Source organism: Polyodon spathula, chromosome 4 (assembly GCF_017654505.1).
Source record: "Polyodon spathula isolate WHYD16114869_AA chromosome 4, ASM1765450v1, whole genome shotgun sequence".
NCBI classification, from domain to species: Eukaryota; Metazoa; Chordata; class Actinopteri; order Acipenseriformes; family Polyodontidae; genus Polyodon; species Polyodon spathula.
Genome location: NC_054537.1, coordinates 32,752,821 through 32,775,357, shown reverse-complemented (window position 1 = coordinate 32,775,357; position 22,537 = coordinate 32,752,821). Strand labels below are relative to the sequence as shown.

General features: G+C 36.8%; 1 protein-coding gene across 1 annotated transcript; it reads right to left on the bottom strand.

The window, feature by feature from the left end:
* Nucleotides 1–1,928: 1,928 nt before the first annotated feature.
* Nucleotides 1,929–11,406, bottom strand: LOC121313921 (carbohydrate sulfotransferase 9-like). Its single transcript, XM_041246701.1, has 3 exons — nt 11,392–11,406; nt 10,813–10,854; nt 1,929–3,147 (listed from the first exon to the last, which is right to left on the bottom strand). The coding sequence occupies exons 1-3, from the start codon at nt 11,404–11,406 to the stop codon at nt 2,065–2,067; spliced, it is 1,140 nt and encodes a 379-aa protein (XP_041102635.1). The 3' UTR covers nt 1,929–2,064.
* Between the last annotated feature and the right edge of the window lie 11,131 nt (nt 11,407–22,537).

Below are 22,537 nucleotides of genomic sequence, written 5' to 3'. Positions count from 1 at the left end.
GGTGGTGGATGTGGTTGAGAAGATGCGAAAGGCGAGGTTACGGTGGTATGGACATATCATGAGGAGGGACGTTGAGGAAGTAACAAAGAGGGTAATGGAATTTGAGGTGGAAGGTAACAGGGGAAGAGGCAGGCCTAGAAAGAGATGGACAGATTATATGAGAAAAGATATGGAGGTATGTGAAGTGAGTGAGGAAGATGTGCTCGACAGAGACAAGTGGAGAAGAGCAACCAAAGCAGCTGACCCCAGGACAGTCTGGGACTAGGGCTGTGAAAAAGAAGAAGACATTGCTATAAGGTATATAAATTATGTTTTATATGCTTTAAATCATGTAGTAGAATATTGCAGTGGAGGTAAAAAAGAATTCATGGAATCACTTTTGTTTAACAAAATCTTTAGCGTGACTGTGTGCTGTGCTCTACCTTTGAATTTTAAGCATCTCTAATTGTAAACGTAACGTTAAAAATACTTGCTCTGCATTAATGGTTGCAATTTCACCAATGCCACTCCCCCCCACCACCACCACGACCACCACACACACACACTCCGTTGACTTGGCAGAATCGAATATTATTTAGAATTATAAGATCATTACACAGGGTTCTAAATAACATTTCATTACAATTCATAACTTTTTATGCACACAGGTAAACTTCAGATGTACCTATGCAAGGCATGAACAACAAAGAATAGAATTGGTATCTTTAATAAAATCAGTGTTGTATTCTCTATAGCAAATCAGGAATGCTAGCATATAACCGTGCTGTAGGCTTCCACAAACACCAAATCCTATCTCTTGAAATTGTTTTCAGACTATGCATTTTGGGCTATTTAAAGGGATATGACAAGGAAGAGTTGCTTCAGAAAACTGCTCTCCCATTGTTTTCTAACGATGGAACTCCCTTGTTCAAGTAATGTTGTTGACGACAAGCCTCAGGAGTTCCATTATTAGATTGTAACATGCTACAGCAATGTCATTATCTCTAAAATAAAGTAGGGTTCATTCACAACTTTACTTTATAACAGACTACATACCGGACTACAACACCTACTACATAAATGGTTGATTTCACAGACAGGGTTCTAATAGTAATAGGTTTGGCTTGTCACAATTTTATTTTCAGACTAATAATATCTGGCAAATGACAACCGTTATTGATGGTACAATGTACAAGATAAAGCAATTATTAATGTTTTTTTTTTTTTAAATCAGCAGATCAAAGTATAACTGTGCTGTCATCTAAATCCTGATGTTTGTAATTTTTTAGTCAACATATGTCTCATATTTGTATTTTAGAGCAGTCACTGGGTATTTAATGCACAGTGTATGTTACATTATAAACATTTCGGTATCCTTTTAGCACACTTGTACTTGGAATATTTTTTAGAAGGCCAATGATTGGATGGACATTTATAATTAGCTTCAGTCAAGAGGTATGGATGTTGTTAAAATTGCCAAATCATACTGCAATTTACTGTTAAATGCTTTGCAAAACTAGTACAAATTCAAAAACTCAGTTAGGCCAACCCAATAAAAATGAACACAGCAGTTTATTGACTGATTGGTAAAATGATTAACATTACTAGCTTTACAAATAGGTTAAAATCATTTATTTAAAACCGACATTCTCAAAAGCCTCAAAAGAAATAAAAAATTAAAAAATACTATAGCTTTGGGAATAATCACAATATATTAATATAAACAAAAACAAAACTATGTGGTACATAACTATAAACACAGACCAGTGAACAAACACAAATCTGAAGAAGACAGACTTGTTAAAACATTTGTTTACTGACATATATAATAGTTTATTTTAGTGTTACAGAAGATTTTGTAACTGCGTGCTTGAGGCTGTGGAGAATGTAATCCAACTTTTATTAATACCTTTATGTATTACAGACTGTCATTCTATAGATCCCTCAATGCTATGTAGCCCTGTACTGCTTGAAGCAGACACAGGAGTATTTACTCATGGGTGTTCAAACGATTTTGGTAGAGGTATTGCGAAAAAAGTGTCGCAAAATACATGAAACAATTACAATAAAACAGTGCTGTTTTGATTATACCCAAAGCCTTGTATAATTAAACAATAGGTAGTCCAAAAGATAGAAGTTATGGGTCAGTTGTCTTTCTGCAGGGGACAGTTGTAGCATGTAGTGGTTAACTACTGAAGATGTAGTCCTTTCATCAGTTGAATGTCTGTCTTTAAAAGCAGGAAACTTTAGATCCTCTGGAGCCCCTATTAATCTTAAGAAGTGGTTGGCATCTTCTTCAAGTGTCTCAAATTTCCCAATAAAATCATAATTTATTATGCAGGGAAAACATAGGTTATTGACTGTCTCCCAGTGAATATCCATACCCATTGGACGCTGGGAGTCCAACAGATACTGCACAAATTCTTTAAATGTAACCCCTGACCCGGTGGTCAAAGCTTCTTGGGTGGCATTCTTTCTGTACATCTTAATAATAGCTTTTCCAAAAACAGGGTGGTAGTAATTATTTGGGTGCTCAAATTTGTCCCGGAAGGCAGACACCAGTCTTTCCATTGGGTTCCTGACTACAATGACTTTGGTGAAAGAGTCAAGGCGCTCGTAGATACCTTTAACATCAAAGTTGTCCAGTTTATGGAGGTGCTTCCCATAATGCACTGCATTATGGGAGATCTTATCTATTGAAGGAGCAAGACCACTCAGAACCATCAGTGTTCTCTTCCAGTTAGAACAGCCTGCTTTAGGAACCTCACAGTACAGAATTTTGTGTTTCTCCTCCACGTATATTCGGGATACCATCTGGCTGAGATTAGTCGTGGGTTGTAGGTTGCCATTGTACTTTTTGCAGAAGCTTTGAAGAAAAGATCTTCGCTTTGCTTGGACCTTGTGCATCCCTATCCACTGTGAATCTTCAAACAGACTGTTGTTGAGTGAGTTTGGTGATTTGGAAGGATTTAGTTGGTGCACAATTTGTTTTAGGAGAAAGCTCTGCCTTTGCTGCTGTTCCACCTGTCTTCTTTGAACATGACCAGTCTCCTTGTTAAAGGTGTAGATGTTGTGCTCTGGGCTATAAGTAATGTCTCCATGTGGCTGACTGATGTTTCCGTGTATCCATCCAGGGGGCTTGTTTTCATCAACCCAAGAAGCAATGCCCTGTTACAAACAGACAAAATAAGAATTAGGTATTGGAATATGAGCACTGTAATATTGCACATGCAAGTGACAGAAACATATGATTTTATACTGTCAACTTTTAGACCTTTCTTAGCTGATTTGAGATTCAATAATGCCATACTGATATTGTCGCTCCTATGAGCGACGCTGTGTTTGGAAATTCCATTTAAATAGAATTTTCAAGGAACAGCCAATAAAAAGGCATGCTTATAAAATGCATGAAGAACACCTTAAATAAGGAAATTATACACGGAAGGTTTTGGTACAAAAATATAGGCATGTGACACCACTTGATTAAGAAACTGTCTGCATACTGGTTTTACAGTATCTCATTATTAAAGAAGTGGGTTGTTTTTAAATTCAAACTTTTCCATTAGTGTTATCAGCAGTAAAAGTCGAACACAATGAACATGAGGTTTGTATAAATCATTAACTGGCTTTCTTCTGTCAAATTAAACAACACTGCTCACCATCACACATTTAATAATCATGAGATTATTGATTTTACAGTAACAGGGCATAACTTTAAATAATATGGCAATAACATGGTTTAAATTAGAGAAACAATTATGCATTTATCCACATCTGCAAGTGCAACTTAAGGCAATATTTGAATTGTGATTCAATCTCAGCAGGACACCTAAACTGATCTAGAATCATTCTGGCTTGTCCTCAAGTTGTGAGCAACTTTGACATTAAAGTTATTCTACACCGATCAGGCTATTCCATGTTGATTGCTCTGCCAGCAATTGGTGATGACAGATTGGGCCTGTAGGTGAAGTTGTAGTTGCTCTAGTCTTGCCTCTCACAGCTGGGTCTACTGTTTATGTGTAAGAATGATAGGGATATAGGTTGAAAACATATTAAGAAACAAAAGAATATTTAAATATTGTTGCGTTTGGTTTAATAATCAAAATCAGTTTTATTGTCAAAATAGGGTTCGGTAGTTGTTTTTACTGGAAATGTGCTTGTACATTGTAAACGTATCAGTAGATTTTAAAAACGTCAAAAAGTGACAGTTGGTACAGGCTTTTATTGAAACTTCTTCTCCGAAAGATTTGTAGTACACAACAGAAAATAAAAATGTTCAAGTGTAAGCCATAATTAAGGTATGTAATACATAATTATTAAATGATGATAAAATAAAAACTATTACAAACAATTGTCCACATAGTCATTTTAGAGAGAATGGGTTTTGGTTTTGCTTACAGTTTATTTGCGTTTGAATGCATGGTTGATTTTTATTTATAAATATGATTATTTTCTGTAATTGCTTTATTATGACTGAACTTTAACAAAACAAATAGGAGCTGAAGCAAAGACTGGAATTAATTCAGCATTTACAGACTTTCTGGTAAACTATTAGGGTGTAAATGTATTTCTTATTTATTGATTTCAATCTTAAACATATTCAAGTTTTACAATTATGTTTGATATCTGTGCCTGAATTATTTATATAATGGTAGACATATTCCAATTTTCAAAGCTGTTAAGAAACACAATTTTAGCTTTAGAGGTGAATCACAGCCCAGATCTTTACCAGTGCACTGCGGTGAAAAAATACTGTACATACCCAGCGTTTATTACTTTTTTTTATGTGTCAAAACTATTTGATACTTAACATTCAGTGCGTTTACATGGCCATTAATATTCCACTAGTATTCGGAATACTGAATAATCCGAATGTATAGTCCACCATGCAAACAACATATTCGGAATATGAAGAGGAATATTCCACCTCTGCATATTCAGAATATTGGAGTTGGCATATTCCACTAGTATGCAGAATGCTAGTGGAATATAAAGCCATGCAAACAGCATATTCTGACTATGAAGCATAACCCACAACAGACACGCGCAATAACAAATACAGCATTAAACATGAATGCACGCACGAACAAACGCGGCTACTTTCAGTCTGATGAAGAGACAGACTTTTATTAAAGATCCTAAAACAGCTTGACGGCAAGAAAAAAACATGTGCATAAGTGTTTAAAAGGATGGCAGAAAAAATCATTTAGGGGGATTTGAGAGAACTGTGGATTAAGTTCATCATTGCTGTAAAGTTTTAAAAGCACAGTACTATAAAGCAAAAAGCGAAAAAAAAAAAAAAAAAAAAAAAACACAGAAGTGGGGCAAATCTATAATTTTTTCCTTACTTCAACATTATGAATGACATACTGGGTAATCACCCTTTGTCTTCACCGACCCGGTGTAGCATGTGAAAGTGTATCCCATGAGGTAGTGCACCCCTTAAGCGCAACAGTGTGCCTTTAACATGTACAGGTCATGCGATATAAGGGGAGACGACGGAAAAAACTCTGAGTTTAACATTTTAAAACTTAAAGAAGAAACAAGCACATGTTGTAAGCTTTTCCCACATCTGCACCCTTGCTGTAAATGTGTTTATTCACACAACATTTTACTTGTATTAAAAAATTGACGATAAGTGTATAAAAAACTACATGTTGTATTCAATGTTTTATTAAGTGGACTGGCTCCATAGCTACAGCCCCAGTTCTCAGAAATCCTGCTATTATGTCAAAATGAAATATGCTGCCTGTAAGTGTAAAAAAAGTGGTCAAAACTGGTGGTCTGAATGGGCTAACACTGCTTCTAAAACACAGAGTAACTAAGAAGCACACAGATGTAGGAAATCTGTGTGCTGACTGACACTTACTCACAAGTGCTTTTTACTGCATATAATTTATTATATTTTAATATTTTGCCAGAAGACATTCATTTGTTTGTTTTATTTTAAAGAATAGGTGTAAAGAAATGTTTTAAAGCTATAAAATTGAACCTTATTATTAGTTAGATTAAATAATGTTACTCTGTATTTCTTGACATTCGTTTGTCTGAATTTGATAATTGGAGTCAATATGGAGGCTAGGGTTACCACTGTTAATTGCAGTTTGGGTAAGAGCTACTCTCTAAAAGCTCCACTATGCAATTTTTTTTTTTTTTTTTTATTTACTCCTTCGCAGGATATGATTTCTGAGCATCTATATGTAAATAAAGATCCCCCCCCCCCCCCCCCCCCCCTCCCTCCAATGGAGGCACATTTACAGTATTGATTTCCATTGGATTTTAGCTTAAGTCTGAGTTGTTAATGTAAACGAGGCTTGCTCATGTCTCAGTCCTTTGCAATTTAAAGTATCTCCAAAAAAATCCTCTACTATAGACCCGAGTATAGGCCTGCCTGCTGCTGCTGCTGGAATATTACTGTGGCATTTACCCAGTCTCAAGTGGATACTATGTAAATGTTCAGTAAGCAATTTCCTCAGCTTCCAAGGTAATGCTGTCTTAAGGTCAAGTAGCAAACCATTTACCAATTATTGCTAAATCATATCATGCATGCAGCATATTAGTAAACTGAAAACTAATAGTAATCCATGTAATGACAATTGCAATTAAAAATACAGCATTTCAAGTTAAACACAAGGAACAAACGTACCTGATACCTGGGCACTTGCTCCAGTTTATATTTTAACTCTGAAATAGAAAAGACATAAGATTCAGTTAATTGTCACTTGGCATTCTTTTTTTTGTAGTTAATTCATTGGGGTACAGTAAGGCCTACTCAATGTATTTTTTACTCCTGGGATATTTTTTTTTTTACTTTAATGTGTTACACAGTGTAAAATCTTGCTGTAAAATAAAGGCACACACACAGGAGCCACGCCCCCCCTGCCCCTGCTGCTATGCTGTCTCTGCCTGCGTTCTGAGCAATATAATGGCTTTTATTACTTTTTGAAAATGAACGAATATCCGAACGAATATTTAAATTACACGTGAATATCCAAACACGAAGAATCCCATGTTTGTCCCAGCACTAATATCTTGCGGTAAAAGTTTGCACATTGGCAAATCTCAACATTTACTGGTAAATGTCAGCATTTACTAATTAAAGTGATAAATGTCCAAAATAAACATTTACCGAACAACCAAGTAATATAGATTGCATTTAACAATGTTATATTTAATCAAACTACTGCGTATTTGGAGTACAATGTCCTTCAACACCATTGTGAATTCTTTATACGCAATCAATGTGTTGGTAGTTCTATATAAATGAATCACAATAATGTCAGTACCATGTTCAACTAGTTTAAATTGCTCAATTATGCATTGCTGTAAGTATTAATGATTCTTGTGTTAATAGAAAATGTGTATGCAGTCCTAAATATATTCAACATTTACGATTATTTTGTTAATTGACTACTGTGCTCCCTCGCTATAACGCGGGTATCGGGGGACACACAATATGAGCGTTGTAACCGAAGAGTGTTATAAATGGGGGAGGGGTGGGGGCGCCGCAGGACACATAACACACATCTGACTAAAATGCAAAATCAAATAACTGCCCCTCTATAATGCACATATAGTGAACAAACAATCTAACTTTCCATGAATTACCATGCATAAAGCACCATGTCATCAACGCTATATTTTTTATAAAAAAAAAAAAAAAAAGGTAACATTCGCACTCGTGGATCATTTTAATTAGCAGTTTTTAAACTATAAATATCCTGGCTAAACGGTGGGTGGGAATTCAGTTTGAAGCGAACCAAGTGTGAGAAGGAGAGGGGAAGAGGGAATGGGCACGCCCCAGGTTCGGCTGCTGGAGAGTGGCTAAAGCAAAGCTGAAGCCTCTCGTCTCCTGGAGAAAGCCGCAGCTCCTCTTGCAGCAAAAAAGTAAACACATTAGGAAACATAACCATGTAATAGGCTTAATATTTATTTATTTATAAAATTAATGCTAAATAAGATGTCTGTGTTATAAAGTGCCAACGCAGCTTTTTTTCAGTTCAGATACTGTATCAAAAGGGAGAGACAGAAAGGGAAGTTCGACTGAGATTGTTTATAGTTTGAACAACATCTGTACTGTATTTACTGTAGAAATATTGCATGAATCACTAGTATATGGAATTGGAGGACATGCTGTAGTAGCGGTGTATCCAAGGCGCGTTATAACTGAGAGCCTTCTAGCAAGGGAGCACTGTATAAGCAGGAAAAAATACAGTGCCTATAGAAAGTCTACACCCCCTTGAACTTTTTTCACGTTTTGTTGTGTCAGTACCTCAGAGTTTCATGCATTTAAATGAGGATTTTTTTCCACTTATCTACACACCATACTCGATACTGTTAAGGGGAAAAAAGGTTTTATTGAGAAAAAAATTATATATTAAAAATACAAAACTGAAAGATCATAATTGGATAAGTCTCCACCCCCCTGAGTTAATACTTGGTGGAAGCACCTTTGGCAGCAATTACAGCTGTGAGTCTGTTGGGATAGGTCTCTACCAACTTTGCACACCTAGGTTTGGCAATATTTGACCATTCTTCTTTACAAAACTGTTCAAACTCTGTCAAGTTCCTTGGGGAGCATTGATGGACAGCAAAATTCAAGTCATGCCACAAATTTTAGGTTGATTTAGGTTGGGGCTCTGACTGGGCCACTCAAGGACATTTACCTTTTTGTTCCTTAGCCACTCCAGTGTAGCTTTGTTGTGTAGGTCGTTGTCATGCTGAAAGGTGAACTTTCATCCCAGTTTCAACTTTCTTTGAGAGGGCAGCAGGTTTTCCTCAAGGACTTCTCTGTACTTTGCTCCATTCATTTCCCCTTATATCCTGACAAGAGCTCCAGTCCTTGCTGATGAGAAACATCCCCATAACATGATGCTGCCACCACCATGCTTTACAGTAGGGATGGTTTTCTTTGGGCGATGCACTGTATTGGGTTTGTGCTAAACATAATGCTTTGCATTTAGGCCAAAAATTTCCAAAAACTTTTGCCACATGGCTGCAGAATCTCCTGAGTGTTTTTTTGCATACATCAAACGGGATTCAAGGTGAGTAATGGCATCCTTCTTTCCACCCTACCACACACACCAGATTTGTGAAGTACTTGGGATATTGTTGTCACATGCACACTTTGACCAGTCTTGGCCATTTAAGTATGTAGCTCTTGCAAAGTTGCCTCTTGGTAGCCTCTCTGATCAGTCTCCTTCTTGCTCGGTCATCCAGTTTGGAGGGATGGCCTGATCTAGGCAGGGTCTTGGTGATGCCATACACCTTCCACTTCTTGATAATCATCTTGACTATGCTCCAAGGGATATTCAAGGCCTCTGATATTTTTTTTTCTACCCATCCCCTGATCTGTGCCTTTCAACAACTTTGTCCCAGAGTTCTTTTGAAAGTGCCTTGGCACTCATGGTTGAGTCTATGCTTTGAAATGCACTACCCAGCAGAGAGAACTTACAGGAACTGTTGAGTTTGTCCTGAAATCATGTGATTCACTACAATTTAACACATGTGAAGGCCACTTAACTTGGTTTGTGGTTTTGAAGGCGATTGGTTACACCTGATCTAATTTAGGATTGCTATTACAAGGGGGGTGGATACTTATCCAACCAAGCTATTTCAGTTTTTATTTTAAATTAATTTTTTACAGATTTATAGAATACTTCTTTCACTTGGAAGTTGTGGGGTAGGACGTGTAGATAAATGAAAAAAATATTTTAATTCATTTTAATTCCATGCTATAAGGCAACAAAAGATGAAAATTTTGAAAGGGGGTGTAGATTTTCCATAGGCATTGAACATTATTTGAGGATATACCTACATTTTAATATATGTCATTATATATGCAACATTATATACTCACACTCAAATGCAAATAGTGGTATGACTTTCTTGAAGTCACTACAGTGAAATACTGACCACCATGGAATTTTTGGCAAGCCTGATAACAATATTACTGTACTTGCAACCCCCCTCAATCTAGCTCTATGGTGTAACATTTATATTTTATTGCAGGGGCGTAGCTAGCTATAGATTTCTAGTGAGGCAAAAATCAATTTCTTGTTCATGTTATGAAAGTTCATCTTATGAAGCCTGAAGACTATTAATGCAAACTGCAAAGCAGTATAAGTCGCTAGCTCTTTTCAGCCAGTGACCACCTGGGATGATGTTTGAAATTTCGTGACCCATATATTTAAAAAAATTCCCAGCAATACCACACCAACCTAAAATGACCCTATTCACACTGTCAGAAATATCTTCTATTAAAAGAACAAGAAGAATATAACTTATAAACATGAATAAGTAAATGGATTTATACCTTCATTGAGAGACATGCGTTTAGTTTACTACCATTGAAGTCAATGCTGAGACTGGTGACACTGAGGCTACAGCTAGAACCGGTAAAACTGGTGCTGCCACTGCTAGGACTGGTAAGGCTGGCACTGACACTGCTGGAACTGGTAAGATTGGTGCTCCTACTGCTGGGATTGGTAAGACTGGTGCTGCTACTGCTGGCACTGGTAAGACTGGTGCTGCTTCTGCTGGCACTGGTAAGATTGTAAATACTAATGCTAACACTTTGTTTCATCTTTGAGTATGTTCAGTACTGAACTGTCCACTAAATAATATACGGGACTACTCACTGCTCCAGGGGCAAAAAAAAACAAAAAAATGGGATTAGATCCGAGATCACTGGAGTTGGATAATGAGAAGGTGTTGTACTAAGCAGATCTGGGTCAGGCTCCACAGATCCATAATCTTCAATTCTGGAGCTACACACGGCGTAACTAGGGAAACTAACCAATGAGAAGTGAGCGAGGTTCAAGATTTCAATACCTTGGCTGTCAAATTTGTATCCAGCCTCAGATCACAGTAATGCTATGAAGAAATGAAAAAAAAAAATTATAATATAAAAATTTTTTGATTCTGCCACTCTAAAAAGTGAAAGTGGGCATATGTGACAGAGAGCGAATGAATCTGAGTAAACATTCTCCCTCCCAACTTGTGAGGGTGCTGTATGACAGGAACAGTGTGCCCCGGACTGGATGGTTTGGCAGTTCACTCCAGGGTCATTTGGAAGTTGGCCATCCAGAAAGGGGTCGGAGTCACAAAACCAGAAGTCATTGCCTTAATGCGGTAGGCGATATGTCAATCGAGGATTGGAGGAAAAGCGATTGCAGTCGCTACTGAAGGGGGCGTGACTGAGGGTATATCAGGGGATTTGACAAAATGATCAGTTCCTCTGTTATGTTTATGCAAAGACCGCTGGAGGAGTGTAAAATAACCATGAGTGTTTCATCCTATTGGTCTATTAACTTTTGTTAGTTGTCATTATATACAGCTAAATATCCGGGAGCTGTCGCTTTTAAGCCAGCACCAAACCAGGACTGCACTTCACTACTGTTCACCACTTACACTGAGACCACTCATGTTGAACTGTGATCATGTTGTGTAAGTGTCACAGGATTATTGTTGTTATTATTTCGGGACTGAAATCCTCATGGGGTTTTGGCTGGGCAACTACACATTGGTGTGTATTGCCAGCCTTATTATTTATAAAGCAAAAAATAAAGCTTTCATTAACTGTGGAACTGTGTTGGGTTGTTGTTCTGCGACACTGCATCACCTCTACACCTGCACACTGCAAAACACTTTACACAGCACATTATTAAAAAAAAAAAATCTACAGATATATTTTTGTACTTTTGTAGTCCTTGAAAATGAAAAAAAAGATGCATGCTATACGTACTGTTACATGAACAGTCCATAATCTTTTTGTGCACTAAGCTGCAGTACAAAGATCTGTCAGTGTTTCTCTAGTGGAGACCAAGGCACACAATACACAAATATCCTGAGTACACAACCTATGATCTATATCTGGGGTCTGCAGTTTTTAAGGTATCTTCTTCCACCATCATTCCATCTTACTATTCTGCAATGAAAAGTCATCTGTCCAAATTATTACGCTTACAAATAACACCTGCTGGATCTTGTCTTACAATAGTCCTGTATAATGTTTTTATGGCATAGCTATAGTCAACTTCACAATGTAATCCATCTCAATGTGTATACTTATCTTTGTAAAGATCAGAGTTATGTTTTGTGGTATGAATTAAAACCAAGTTTTAATTCCCTGAATCCTCATTTGTATGTTTTACTTATATCAGCATATATAAATGAGGCCATCATTTTTTATTATTTTTATTTATTTTTTATTTGGCTGTTTTCATAATTAGTATTTGCATTATTTATACTGTATATGCACTGTGAATGCAATACACACAGTTCCATCTCTGGGTCTAATAAACACCTTTTTGTTAATTTCATATATAACTTTTTAGATTGAGGAAAGCAAAATGGAATGTTGAATTATGGTATATTTAACAACTACTAAGTACTACTACTTAACTGAATGAAGAGAACTGTTGAACTGTTGTAGCTTTGAATAAAAATTTGAAATTTAAAAAAAAAAAAAACCTACTTAACTGAATAAATTTTCTTTCTTAAACAAAAAGTAATATATATATATATATATATATATATATATATATATATATATATATATATATACACATACAGGGTGCCTGCTTGTAACTGCGATAGGGAAATCAATGACCACTTTGTCGCACATCTTTAAGCAATTGCAAACTGACAGTTTTCAATCCACATTCACTGTCTGTAAACACTTCAATAGCAAGGGATTTATAGACTGGTACATGATCCCTCCAATCAAAGATCATGATACATGCAGCATTCACATCACAATTACATTGTTTGAAAATATTATTATGTGATGCAACAAGGATTAGTAGAAGTGAAAAAGCATACTGCCTCTTATATTAAAAAAAAATAAGCACTCTGCTCCTGATTAATGAGAGAGGACTCCTACGTGCAAAGTTATTCTACCAACAATGGAGCTCTGCAAAAAGAGAGTGGAAAATTTCATTTAGCCTCTCCTAGGCAAGCCATTTCTGACAAAATAGACCTCTGTAATACTTTTTCATATATGCCTTCTACCATGATAGGTACAAATTGTGCTGTCAGGTTGCATTTCTCTCATAGAAGTGGGCACTTTATCATGGGCGGTGGAGGGGGGGGGGTGTGTCTTTTCTTTTCAAGAGGCTTTTTCCACTAGAAACAAAGATTAATGAACAAGGTTTTCATTGTAAGCATGAAATTGTTTTTTTAGCACTTGGATTTGGTTTATTTTTTAACAGGTTGGTTTAAAAAAATGATAAAACTAAAACTTAATCTGTACATTGCTCAGTTGCTAATAATTGAAATATGTTTTTTAGGAGTAAAGCAAAAAAGAAAAAAAATCTAACAGTTTAATTGGCAGATGCAGTAAATAAACATGTAACTTTTAAGAATTAGGCATTACATGGTGGAATTATACAAAAATGACTTGGTTACAGTAAATCTTTTAATGGTCCCCAAGACAAGTATGTTCTTCATTCTTCAAGTTCTATCCTTCTGTGCTTTATATGGTCTTTCCTATTTGTTATGTAGTTATAATAAAATTTGCTTGCCAAGAGAACTGGATAATATGCTGTCAATGCCTTGGATATATTTTATTTGCAAAAACACTGCATTTATGGTTCATTTCTGTAAGAATTTACTGTATGTAAACCACAAGCCTGTTCAAATCTGCAGTTCAAAGTAAGAGATTGGAGGATGGTCTCAGAAGCCAATATTATCTTGGTTTTAAATCACATTACATTCCCCCTTTTATGGCTGATTTGAAACCAGCTATGCACCAGTACATTTTAACTGTGGGAAAAACCATAGAGATGTGTAGAAAAATCTCGACATGTCTAATATAGCAGAAAAGGTCCATTCACAGTAACAGATAACATAACTGCACAAAACTGTCCAATTAAGCTTTACTTTGCTACTGCAGGTTTGACCTGGTCTGCCATCTTCTTCACATCTAACCCTGCAGAGTAATTAAGGAACCAGTATCCTTTCATACTGGATAAAGACCCTGTCTCTCTGTTCTAAACTTCTTGATAGGAACACTGCTCTTCCATGTTTGTAATAAATAATCCATAAGGATTAAATCTTGCACTTTAATGTTATCAGGGATGACATGTTTTTACCAGATGCGACCAATCAGAAATAATATCCGAATGAACAGAGTGAATCGTTATGGTATTTTTAGAAGAGATTGTATAAAGCCTCGAATATGGTTCCAAGAGAGCTTCTTTTTACCAATACATAATCTGGTTGACTGCATCAACAGAAGGGTACATTTGATTGATATAATGGAATTTGGGATGCTTAAAAGTGCACCTAATGGCTCTTTGTCTGAATGCCTCAATCAAGTCATCATTCATATTCCTATATATTTATTACAGGATGAATTTACTAACATTGAAGTATAGCCCTACACATTCACAGTCTATCTATTTTGTTGCATTAGGGACAATTGATGTGAATACAAAACTTGGTTTCTAACAGTTTTGCCTTGGACACAAACACAGCATGATCTGATGGTCAGATTTCTAGAAATAATCATCATCTGATTTATGACCAGCATACAAATAAAAAAAAGAATAAAAAATATAAAAACTATTTTGAACAGTCAGCACTGCAGGGTATGAAAGCGCTGTTGCGCACATTTTAATTATAAATAAAAGGTTTCAACAAATGAAAACACTTTTATAAAACAAAACGGCACTGTGGACAAAACAAACAGACACACAAAACAAACACAGAACAAACAAGTATCATGCTGGTATAAAACCAGCACGGGTAGCAATTGTTATCTTTGAGTTTAATTTCTCTTTTTACCTCCTAACTCATTCTGCCTCTGAACACAATAACCAAGTTCAGCTAAAATTTCAGATTTTTGTATTGTGGCTGAGGGATTAACTGACCTTCAATTACCTAGTTTATCCCCTGACTACATCCGGCACGGGTTTGGTCAACAGCCAGTTTATCAGTAATCATTCGCTGTTGACCACGCATTCTCACGATTTTAACCCTATCTAGACTGTCAAACAATAATAACAAAACCACTAAACCATACATTTTACATAATAATTCAACAAATAATACAAAACACAGGGGCGGGGTGTAACCTGTCACAGTGACACTTAATGTCCTTTATATTAATGGAAAATCAAAGATGGCATTTTCTTTAAGCAAAAATGTTTGTTGAGCCATAAAGCACAATCAGCCTTTCTGTGTCTTAGCAAGCTTTAAAAACAATTTTCAATCTTTGACCACCAAGACCAAAAAACTGCTTACTCATATAAACTGCAGATAATCTATGCTTATGTAACACAGTCACGTTTCAGTGTGTTAATTTTATATTTCGTTTTCTTTGTGTGTTTTACTTAATCACATTATTTACTTTTACATTGATTACTGACTTTATTATATTATTTTGTCACAATTTTGGGTTGCGGTGCACATGAGAATAGCTCTTTTTTTTTAAACAGCCTCAATAATGGGACTTAAATTGAATAATCTATAAAGTGCAATGATTGGTGGAAAAGCAACTGGTCTGTTTTAGTTGTTACCCTTATTTCTTGTAATTGGTTTTATTTATTTTAACTACTTAACTTGTCTTTTAGTGTTTTGTATTGTAATTGTTCTACTAGGGGATCTATACTAATCCCTAATTCTAGTGCCCTCTAGCACCCCTGTCTGTAGTGGGGGGTATTAATACTGCACATCAATATCTGCACTCAGAATTGGTGATACAATTGGACAACTTGTGTAGGCTAAAAGCATAAAGTAGCTGAGGCACCTGCAAGAATAAGTGGGATTGGGCAGTGGTCAGTTAACTCTTATAGTTGCTAGCCCTATTTTCACAGGGTGCTTTAGGGCTTATAATAAATTGTAAAATAATAATACTCCCATTGGTTTTTGGTGTTATTATTATTTTGTATTTTGATTTAAGCTTCCATTGCTCCCTTGTATCCCTCTGAACAATACAATAAAAACAAACATTGTTTATATGTGTTGTCTCCCTCTTGTCTAATAAGTCCAGTGCCAAATAAAAAAGAACCTAAAATCAATTTTAACTTAATCTGAAGGTGGTGCCTTTGGTGGCGTAGTACCATTTAATAATATTTTTGTTAACATTTCGCCTTCCTACACTTATATAGTTTTAGACTGTTATTTCTCCACCTCCACCTGTGTCCCCTTTCAAACTTGATCAATTGGATGTCCCAAAAACAGTTGTCTGACAGTGTTTTGGTTTTGATACAGGGGTGAATACAAGTTTAATTAACATTCTAAATGGTGTAGGTAAAGGTAACCCAAGGATGAGTGGGCACACTTGAATGTGTGGAATAGGGTTACTTGGTTACTAACCCTCCATCAAAGTCTGTAAGATCAGCTGTCTTGGATATAGCTGACTGAAACGGACTAGACATGTCAGTGAAGTGCATTCACTCTCTCAGGGAATGTCCTTACTAAATGGTCTTTCTTTATTCAACAGCAGCAATTAGAGCCACTGTCATTTAGATCAACCCCTTTAAGTTTGTAGCTGCTTCCCTGTTTTGATAAACCTTTAAAAAAATCTACTTATTCTATTATTTCATATACTATCTTAAAATGCCAGATGTGCAATATATTTTCTAAAAATTATCTTGATCTATTAATTTATGTACTGTATATCATAACATCTAAAACAAGAAAACAAACAAAAACAAGTGTCTCTAACACCACCTTTCAGAAGCACTCATATTTAAGATCACCAACTCTGTCACCAGCAAAGCAACCCCAGACCATGACACTACCTCCTCCATGCTTGACAGTGGGAACCACACATGCAGAACTCATGTGCTCACCCTCTCTGTGTCTTACAAATACTCGGCGGTTGGACCCAAATATTTCAAATTTTCACTCATCGGTCCATAAGACCGGCTTCCACTCCTCAAACGTCCATTTTCTGTGTTTTTTTTGGCCCAGGCAAGTCTCTTCCTCTTATTCTGCACTCTTAACAATGGTTTCTTTGCAGCAATTCTTCCAGTTAGGCCAGCTTCACGCAATCTCCTCTGAACAGTTGATGTTTGAAACATCTATATTTCTAGTAGCATTTAGCTGAGCTTGTATTTCAAGGGGTTAATCGCCGGTTTCACAGACTTGTGACTCGAATGAACTTGTTCTCTGATTCTGAGGTCACTCTTGGCTTGCCTGACCTTGTTTGGTCCTCATGAGTGCCAGTTTCTTCAAATCGTTTGATGGTCTTGGCCACAGCCGTTACAGACACTTGCAAAGTTCTTGCAATTTGTCTTAAAGATTGACCTTCATTTCTTAAAGTAAATACAGACTGTACAGTGCGTATTTTGCCATTTTCTGCTCCCTTACATTCAGGAATGACAAACTTGTGCCTATGCTACCTATATTTATAGTAATCATGGACCCTCACCTGTTAACAATAATTGGTGACAAAATGTTAATTAGGTAACATGCAAGTTAACTCAGAGAACATCTAACAAAGACACTTTTATACTTAGGCCAGTGTTCTAACACCGTGTTATTCACATTTCAGACTTTTAACTGACTTGAGATTCAGGCTGAAATCCCCTTGCTTTTGGTGATCATTTCATTGAAATTGACAAGATTTACATTTTCATTTAAAAATTAAATTTTTGAGTGTAATTCACTTATGATTATCAGCTTATATAAGTACACATATCATATAATGAAATATTAAGTGTTTATAGACAAGTTTATACAGTTAAAAGCATAGATAATCATGAAAAACCTGGTTTCAAGCGGGTGTACTCAAACTTTTGACTGGTACTGTAGATCATAACATCTCAAACAAGAAAACAAACAAAAACAAGTGACTCTCACACCACCTTTCAGTAGCACTCGTATTTAAAGGTTGTAAGGAATATGTCTCTCTATGCCTGCATACTTGGAACCCTTCATGTCTTTTTTTTTCTACCATGCATGTTGTCTCTATTTGGCCTCAGTTGCTGTACCTTGTGTCTTGTGATGAACACATCTTATCCTGCTGCCTGCCTGTGAATCATCCTGTCAGCCTTGCTGTTTGTCAGAGACATCACAGCAGCTAATCCAAATCTGTGTGACTGGAGAAAATAACGGCATTAAAAAAATGACCAGACTTCTAGATAGTTTCTGAGAATATGTGCCAACAGATCAAGTTTGATAATGACCTTCAGCAGGTTTCATTAACAAGTCAAGCCTTTAAAGAACCAAAACTCTTTTTATAGATTTCCATTCTCAGTCACAAGCACATGTATTATTGCAGTATTTGCATTATAAGTAATATTCAAAATCTACTATAGCCCTTCTTTCAGGGTTGCCAACTTTCCATTTTTCCAGAACCGGACAAAACCAGCAACGTGAGTGAAGTGATGGGGAGCGGGGGTGGGTCACAAAACCTGAGAATGCAAGAATGCAAGCTAAACGATCCGGTGGGCAGTTGGTTCTGTGAGTGATTTTTTTTTTTTTTTTTTTTTTTTAATAATAGATGCTCAGTAATCTGATCCCTGTAAGCAGTGAATGGTACAATAACGCAGCATACGTTTCAGTGTAGTTGACCGATAATAATAATAAAAAAAAAAACTTTGCACAGTGGACCGGCTCAGCGAGAATGGAAATACCCATAAACTGCAATGAACGGTGAGCAAACAAGATTCGCAAGAACCAGACTTTTGCTGTCCGGTCAGTGGTTCTGACTGTACACAGTATAAATTCCCTTAAAACTGGATATCTGGTCCAAAACATGACAGTTGGCATATTTACTGCACATACATACATAGCTCAAAGAGCCAGCTGCCCTATATAACTGGCTTTTTATTAAATTTATGTGTGTTGTCACAAGAAGCCCCTCCCACCACAAAATAAATCAAGAAATCTGTAAACTTTAATCTGACAATGCATTTGTGAAAATCCAATAAACCTGTGGATGTTTGCAGCTCCTACTCCGGGTGGATTGTTTTTCCAATATAGCTGCTTTATAGAACATGGAAGTTAGAAGCACGTATTTCTGCTGAGGTGAAGCAAAATGAATTTGAGAAAACTTAACTTGTAACTTTGGCATGATTAAAATACAAATACAAAAAGTACAAATTGATCAATGATTGGGGTGAAGGTGAAGGAAAATAATTTACAATTTCTATACCTCAACATTTCTGTTAGATTTTTTTTTATTTTGTTATTGATTGATTGATTGGTTGATGTGAATCCTAAGAGCAAACTGCCTGTGCTAAAAACTTAAGACCACAGATTTTGTTCAGTTTTTCAGTTATTTTGAACTTGGCTGCTTTACAGCACTGGCGTTTTTCCCCTGGTGTGTACAACTGATGCATCCATCTAACACAGGCTTTGATGAAGGCTGCGTGTGTCTCATCTGGACTGAGTTCAGCTGAGTGAAGCTAACTTGATCAGCATCTAGTGCTTTTTCAAATTATACTAAAGGTTTACAAAACAAGTACATTTTACTGTATCTGTCATACAGTAGCATAATTTTAAACATTGACAATACAGTTCTCTTTCAAGTTGCGTCATCAAAACAAAAAAAGTTTCATAGTTGTATTGCATGTCAACTTCAGGTTCGGAGTTACAGCACTGTGAGTCAATATCAGGTTCAATGAGGCGTGCAGCAATCACACAGAGCTAAGGTGGATCTTGTCAGTTTGATTTTGCAAGGAGAGTTTGGTCTCAGTTAACTGGTAGCCAAAGCTTTCACAGTTATATATTATATATATATATATATATTAGATAGATAGATATTTGATGATCAGGAAGACCGACGATCACTGGTCTGTCTCCATTCGTTATCAAGCCAAACACACTGCTCAAGAGATGTCACCAACCCAAGAGGCAATTTAGTTTCCTTTCCAACCCATGGGATTGCACAGGTTAATGCAGTCACCTCTGTGAGCAACCAGCCAAGACAAGCAACTCAGCACAAAAAAACTGCAACCCCCAAGCTCCTGATCAATGACTCAACTTGCACTGAGTGCCTTTCATTTTAAAAACATTTTTTACAACCATAACTTTTTAGGAAGCATTGATGAGGAATAGCAGAGGTGACGCAGATGAATATTTTTTCAGCTCTGAACATAACGTAACCAAGTGTCAAACTCCCTAGAGCTCCTCAGAAAATCAGAAAACAGCTGTATTCCTTATAGACTGCATAGGTTTATGCATTATATTTAAAATAAGGCATACAGTCACAGTCTTCTGAGACCATTTTCAACAAGTTGTCACAAGTCAAGTAAAACCCATTATATTTACTGTAGGATAGAAAATCATGTTCACTATTTGATTCAATTAACATGCCATCAACTCTGAATCAAAGGACTCTGAAGAGACTTAGAGGTGACAGACTTCCTGAAAGCAAGTCAAGCAAACAGAAAAGTCTCTTTAACCTAGTTTAGTATTAGATTTAAATTTCTAAAATGTTACCTAGTGGACTTGTACTTGATTTTACTCTTTAAGGTAACCGTATTCATGTTTTTTGTAATGGCTCTTATTCGAAATCCTTCTTGTCCATGTATTGTACTTACTACTTGCTCTTAATGGAATTTGCTCTTATATCCAAATACTTTCAAGTTTAACTGCTCTTAGTCATAATCGCTCTCAAATGTAATTATTCACTGTTTTTTTCTCTCATTTGAATTTGTTCTTACTGATTTTATTGTATTCTATAACTGCTATTCTCTATAATATGATACTTTGTAACAACTGTAAGTCACCCTGGATAATTGTGTCTGCTGAATAATAATAATAATAATAATAATAATAATAATAATAATAATAATAATAATAATAATAATAATTAGACTAATATATTAGGGTATATGGGAATACAAGTTATTTTTTTTTTATTTAAATCAGTTATATCAAACTTTGTACTTCATCTCTACCATTTAAACATTACAGGATCAATATCATTGTTCATCTCTAATGTATACTCATCACACTGGATCAAATTTCACAGTATGTTGGCTCTCACACGTTTGCATCTGTCTAGCTATAGACTGGCTTACAGTTTTTGTTATAGAGCAGTTGTTTTTGAAATATATAGCGGGGCCACTGCTGTTTTGAACAGCTATTGCCGAAGATTGCATCACCTAGAATTTTATGATTTAGATCTTTTATTTAAGATCATGTAAGTCAAAGAAACAAAACAATGATAAAATGTCTACAAAAGTCTACCGTAAGCCATTAATATTAGCACAGTATTTCGTGTTAGATTTTGAATTGTCAAATTTTTTGTTAAGTATATAGAAAAATACAAAGTGGTATCCAATTCATTATGTTAACGTAACATTATTCAGCAGATTTAATTCAACTATGAAGCAAAATTAGTTCTATAGGGTGATGCTAAACTTTTGGCCAGAGCTGTATATTTTAAAAGTAATAGAGCTTTCTGGTGGTAAAAGAGCGGTAGTGACATTTTATAAAATGGTTTCAAATTGTTACTTTAAGTTACTGTGATGGGGCACTCCTAGCCCTGGGTGTATTTTTGGTTTATTTTGTATAATTTGGGTTATGTATAATGGGGAAGTTAATGTATATTGGTATGTGAGCACAGGGTTGTGGGTTTGTGTGTGTGTGTGGAATAGTGGTGACAGGGAGGCAGTTAAAATCTGTCAAAACAAGTGGGAATATGGCTGGAGCTGTGAAGTGAATAAATGATTCAATGATTAATTATGGGGGCTATGTACATGGCACAGCCATTTATGGCAGAAGTGCTCACAGCCCGATGGGTTCTTCGGGGAGCTGTTGGAGGAACAACTGCCGATCCTGAAGAAAAAGAAGGGGAGTAGCGGGGGTTCCCGGAAGAAAGGAAAGAAGCAGGTGCCAGCTCCAGCACCCAAAAGGGAGGAGCCTGAGCATCCAGCGGCAATGAAGGAGGAGAAAGAGTGTCCCCCGTCCTCTGAGGAGAAGTTAGACTAGCTGATGGACCCTGAGGGGAACTCTGAGGAGGCCCTCTCAATGGCGGTCGACCTGCTGTGAGTCAGAGATGGGGAGCAATGGGAGGCCTGGGAACGACAACACCATCCAGCATTCTTCTCAGATATGGCAGCTGTAGCAATCAATTACTTGGCTGCAGAGATGGGAATGCCGCCACAGGTTCGATTCCCATCGGGAGGAGCCATGCCTACTTCACCTCCACAGGCAGTAGGCACGTCCATGCCAGGGCCCAGAGGAGAGCCACACCAGACCCCAGCGATTGGGAAAGAGCCGCATCAGTTCCCCATGACTGAGGGAGAGCCGCACCAGTCCACAGTGATAGATGGAGGCTGCCCACTGCTCCCGCCTACACTGCCAGGGGGAAACTACTTGCTGTTCTCACCTTCGTCGCCTGGGGGAGACTACCTATTACTCCCACCACCACCACAAGAGGAGCTGAATTTACCTCCGAAGGGTCAGCTCCTGTCATTGCCTCCGAAGGATCAACTGGCCGAGCCTGCATCACCATCACCTGAGGATGCCTGCTCACATCGCCTAGGGAGGCCTGCTTGTCATCACCCGGAACTTTATTGTGTCCAGCAGCAGCAGTTGCGCTGCTGGAAATTGTCGGGCTGGAGCCAAAAGAGAAGGGAGCTGCTGGCTA

Bases quoted from the DNA above. Each gene is read 5' to 3' on its own strand.
- LOC121313921 (XM_041246701.1), bottom strand. The intron at 3,148-10,812 runs GTATTGAAATCT...TGTTTGTAACAG, and splicing joins ATACAAATTTGACAGCCAAG to GGCATTGCTTCTTGGGTTGA.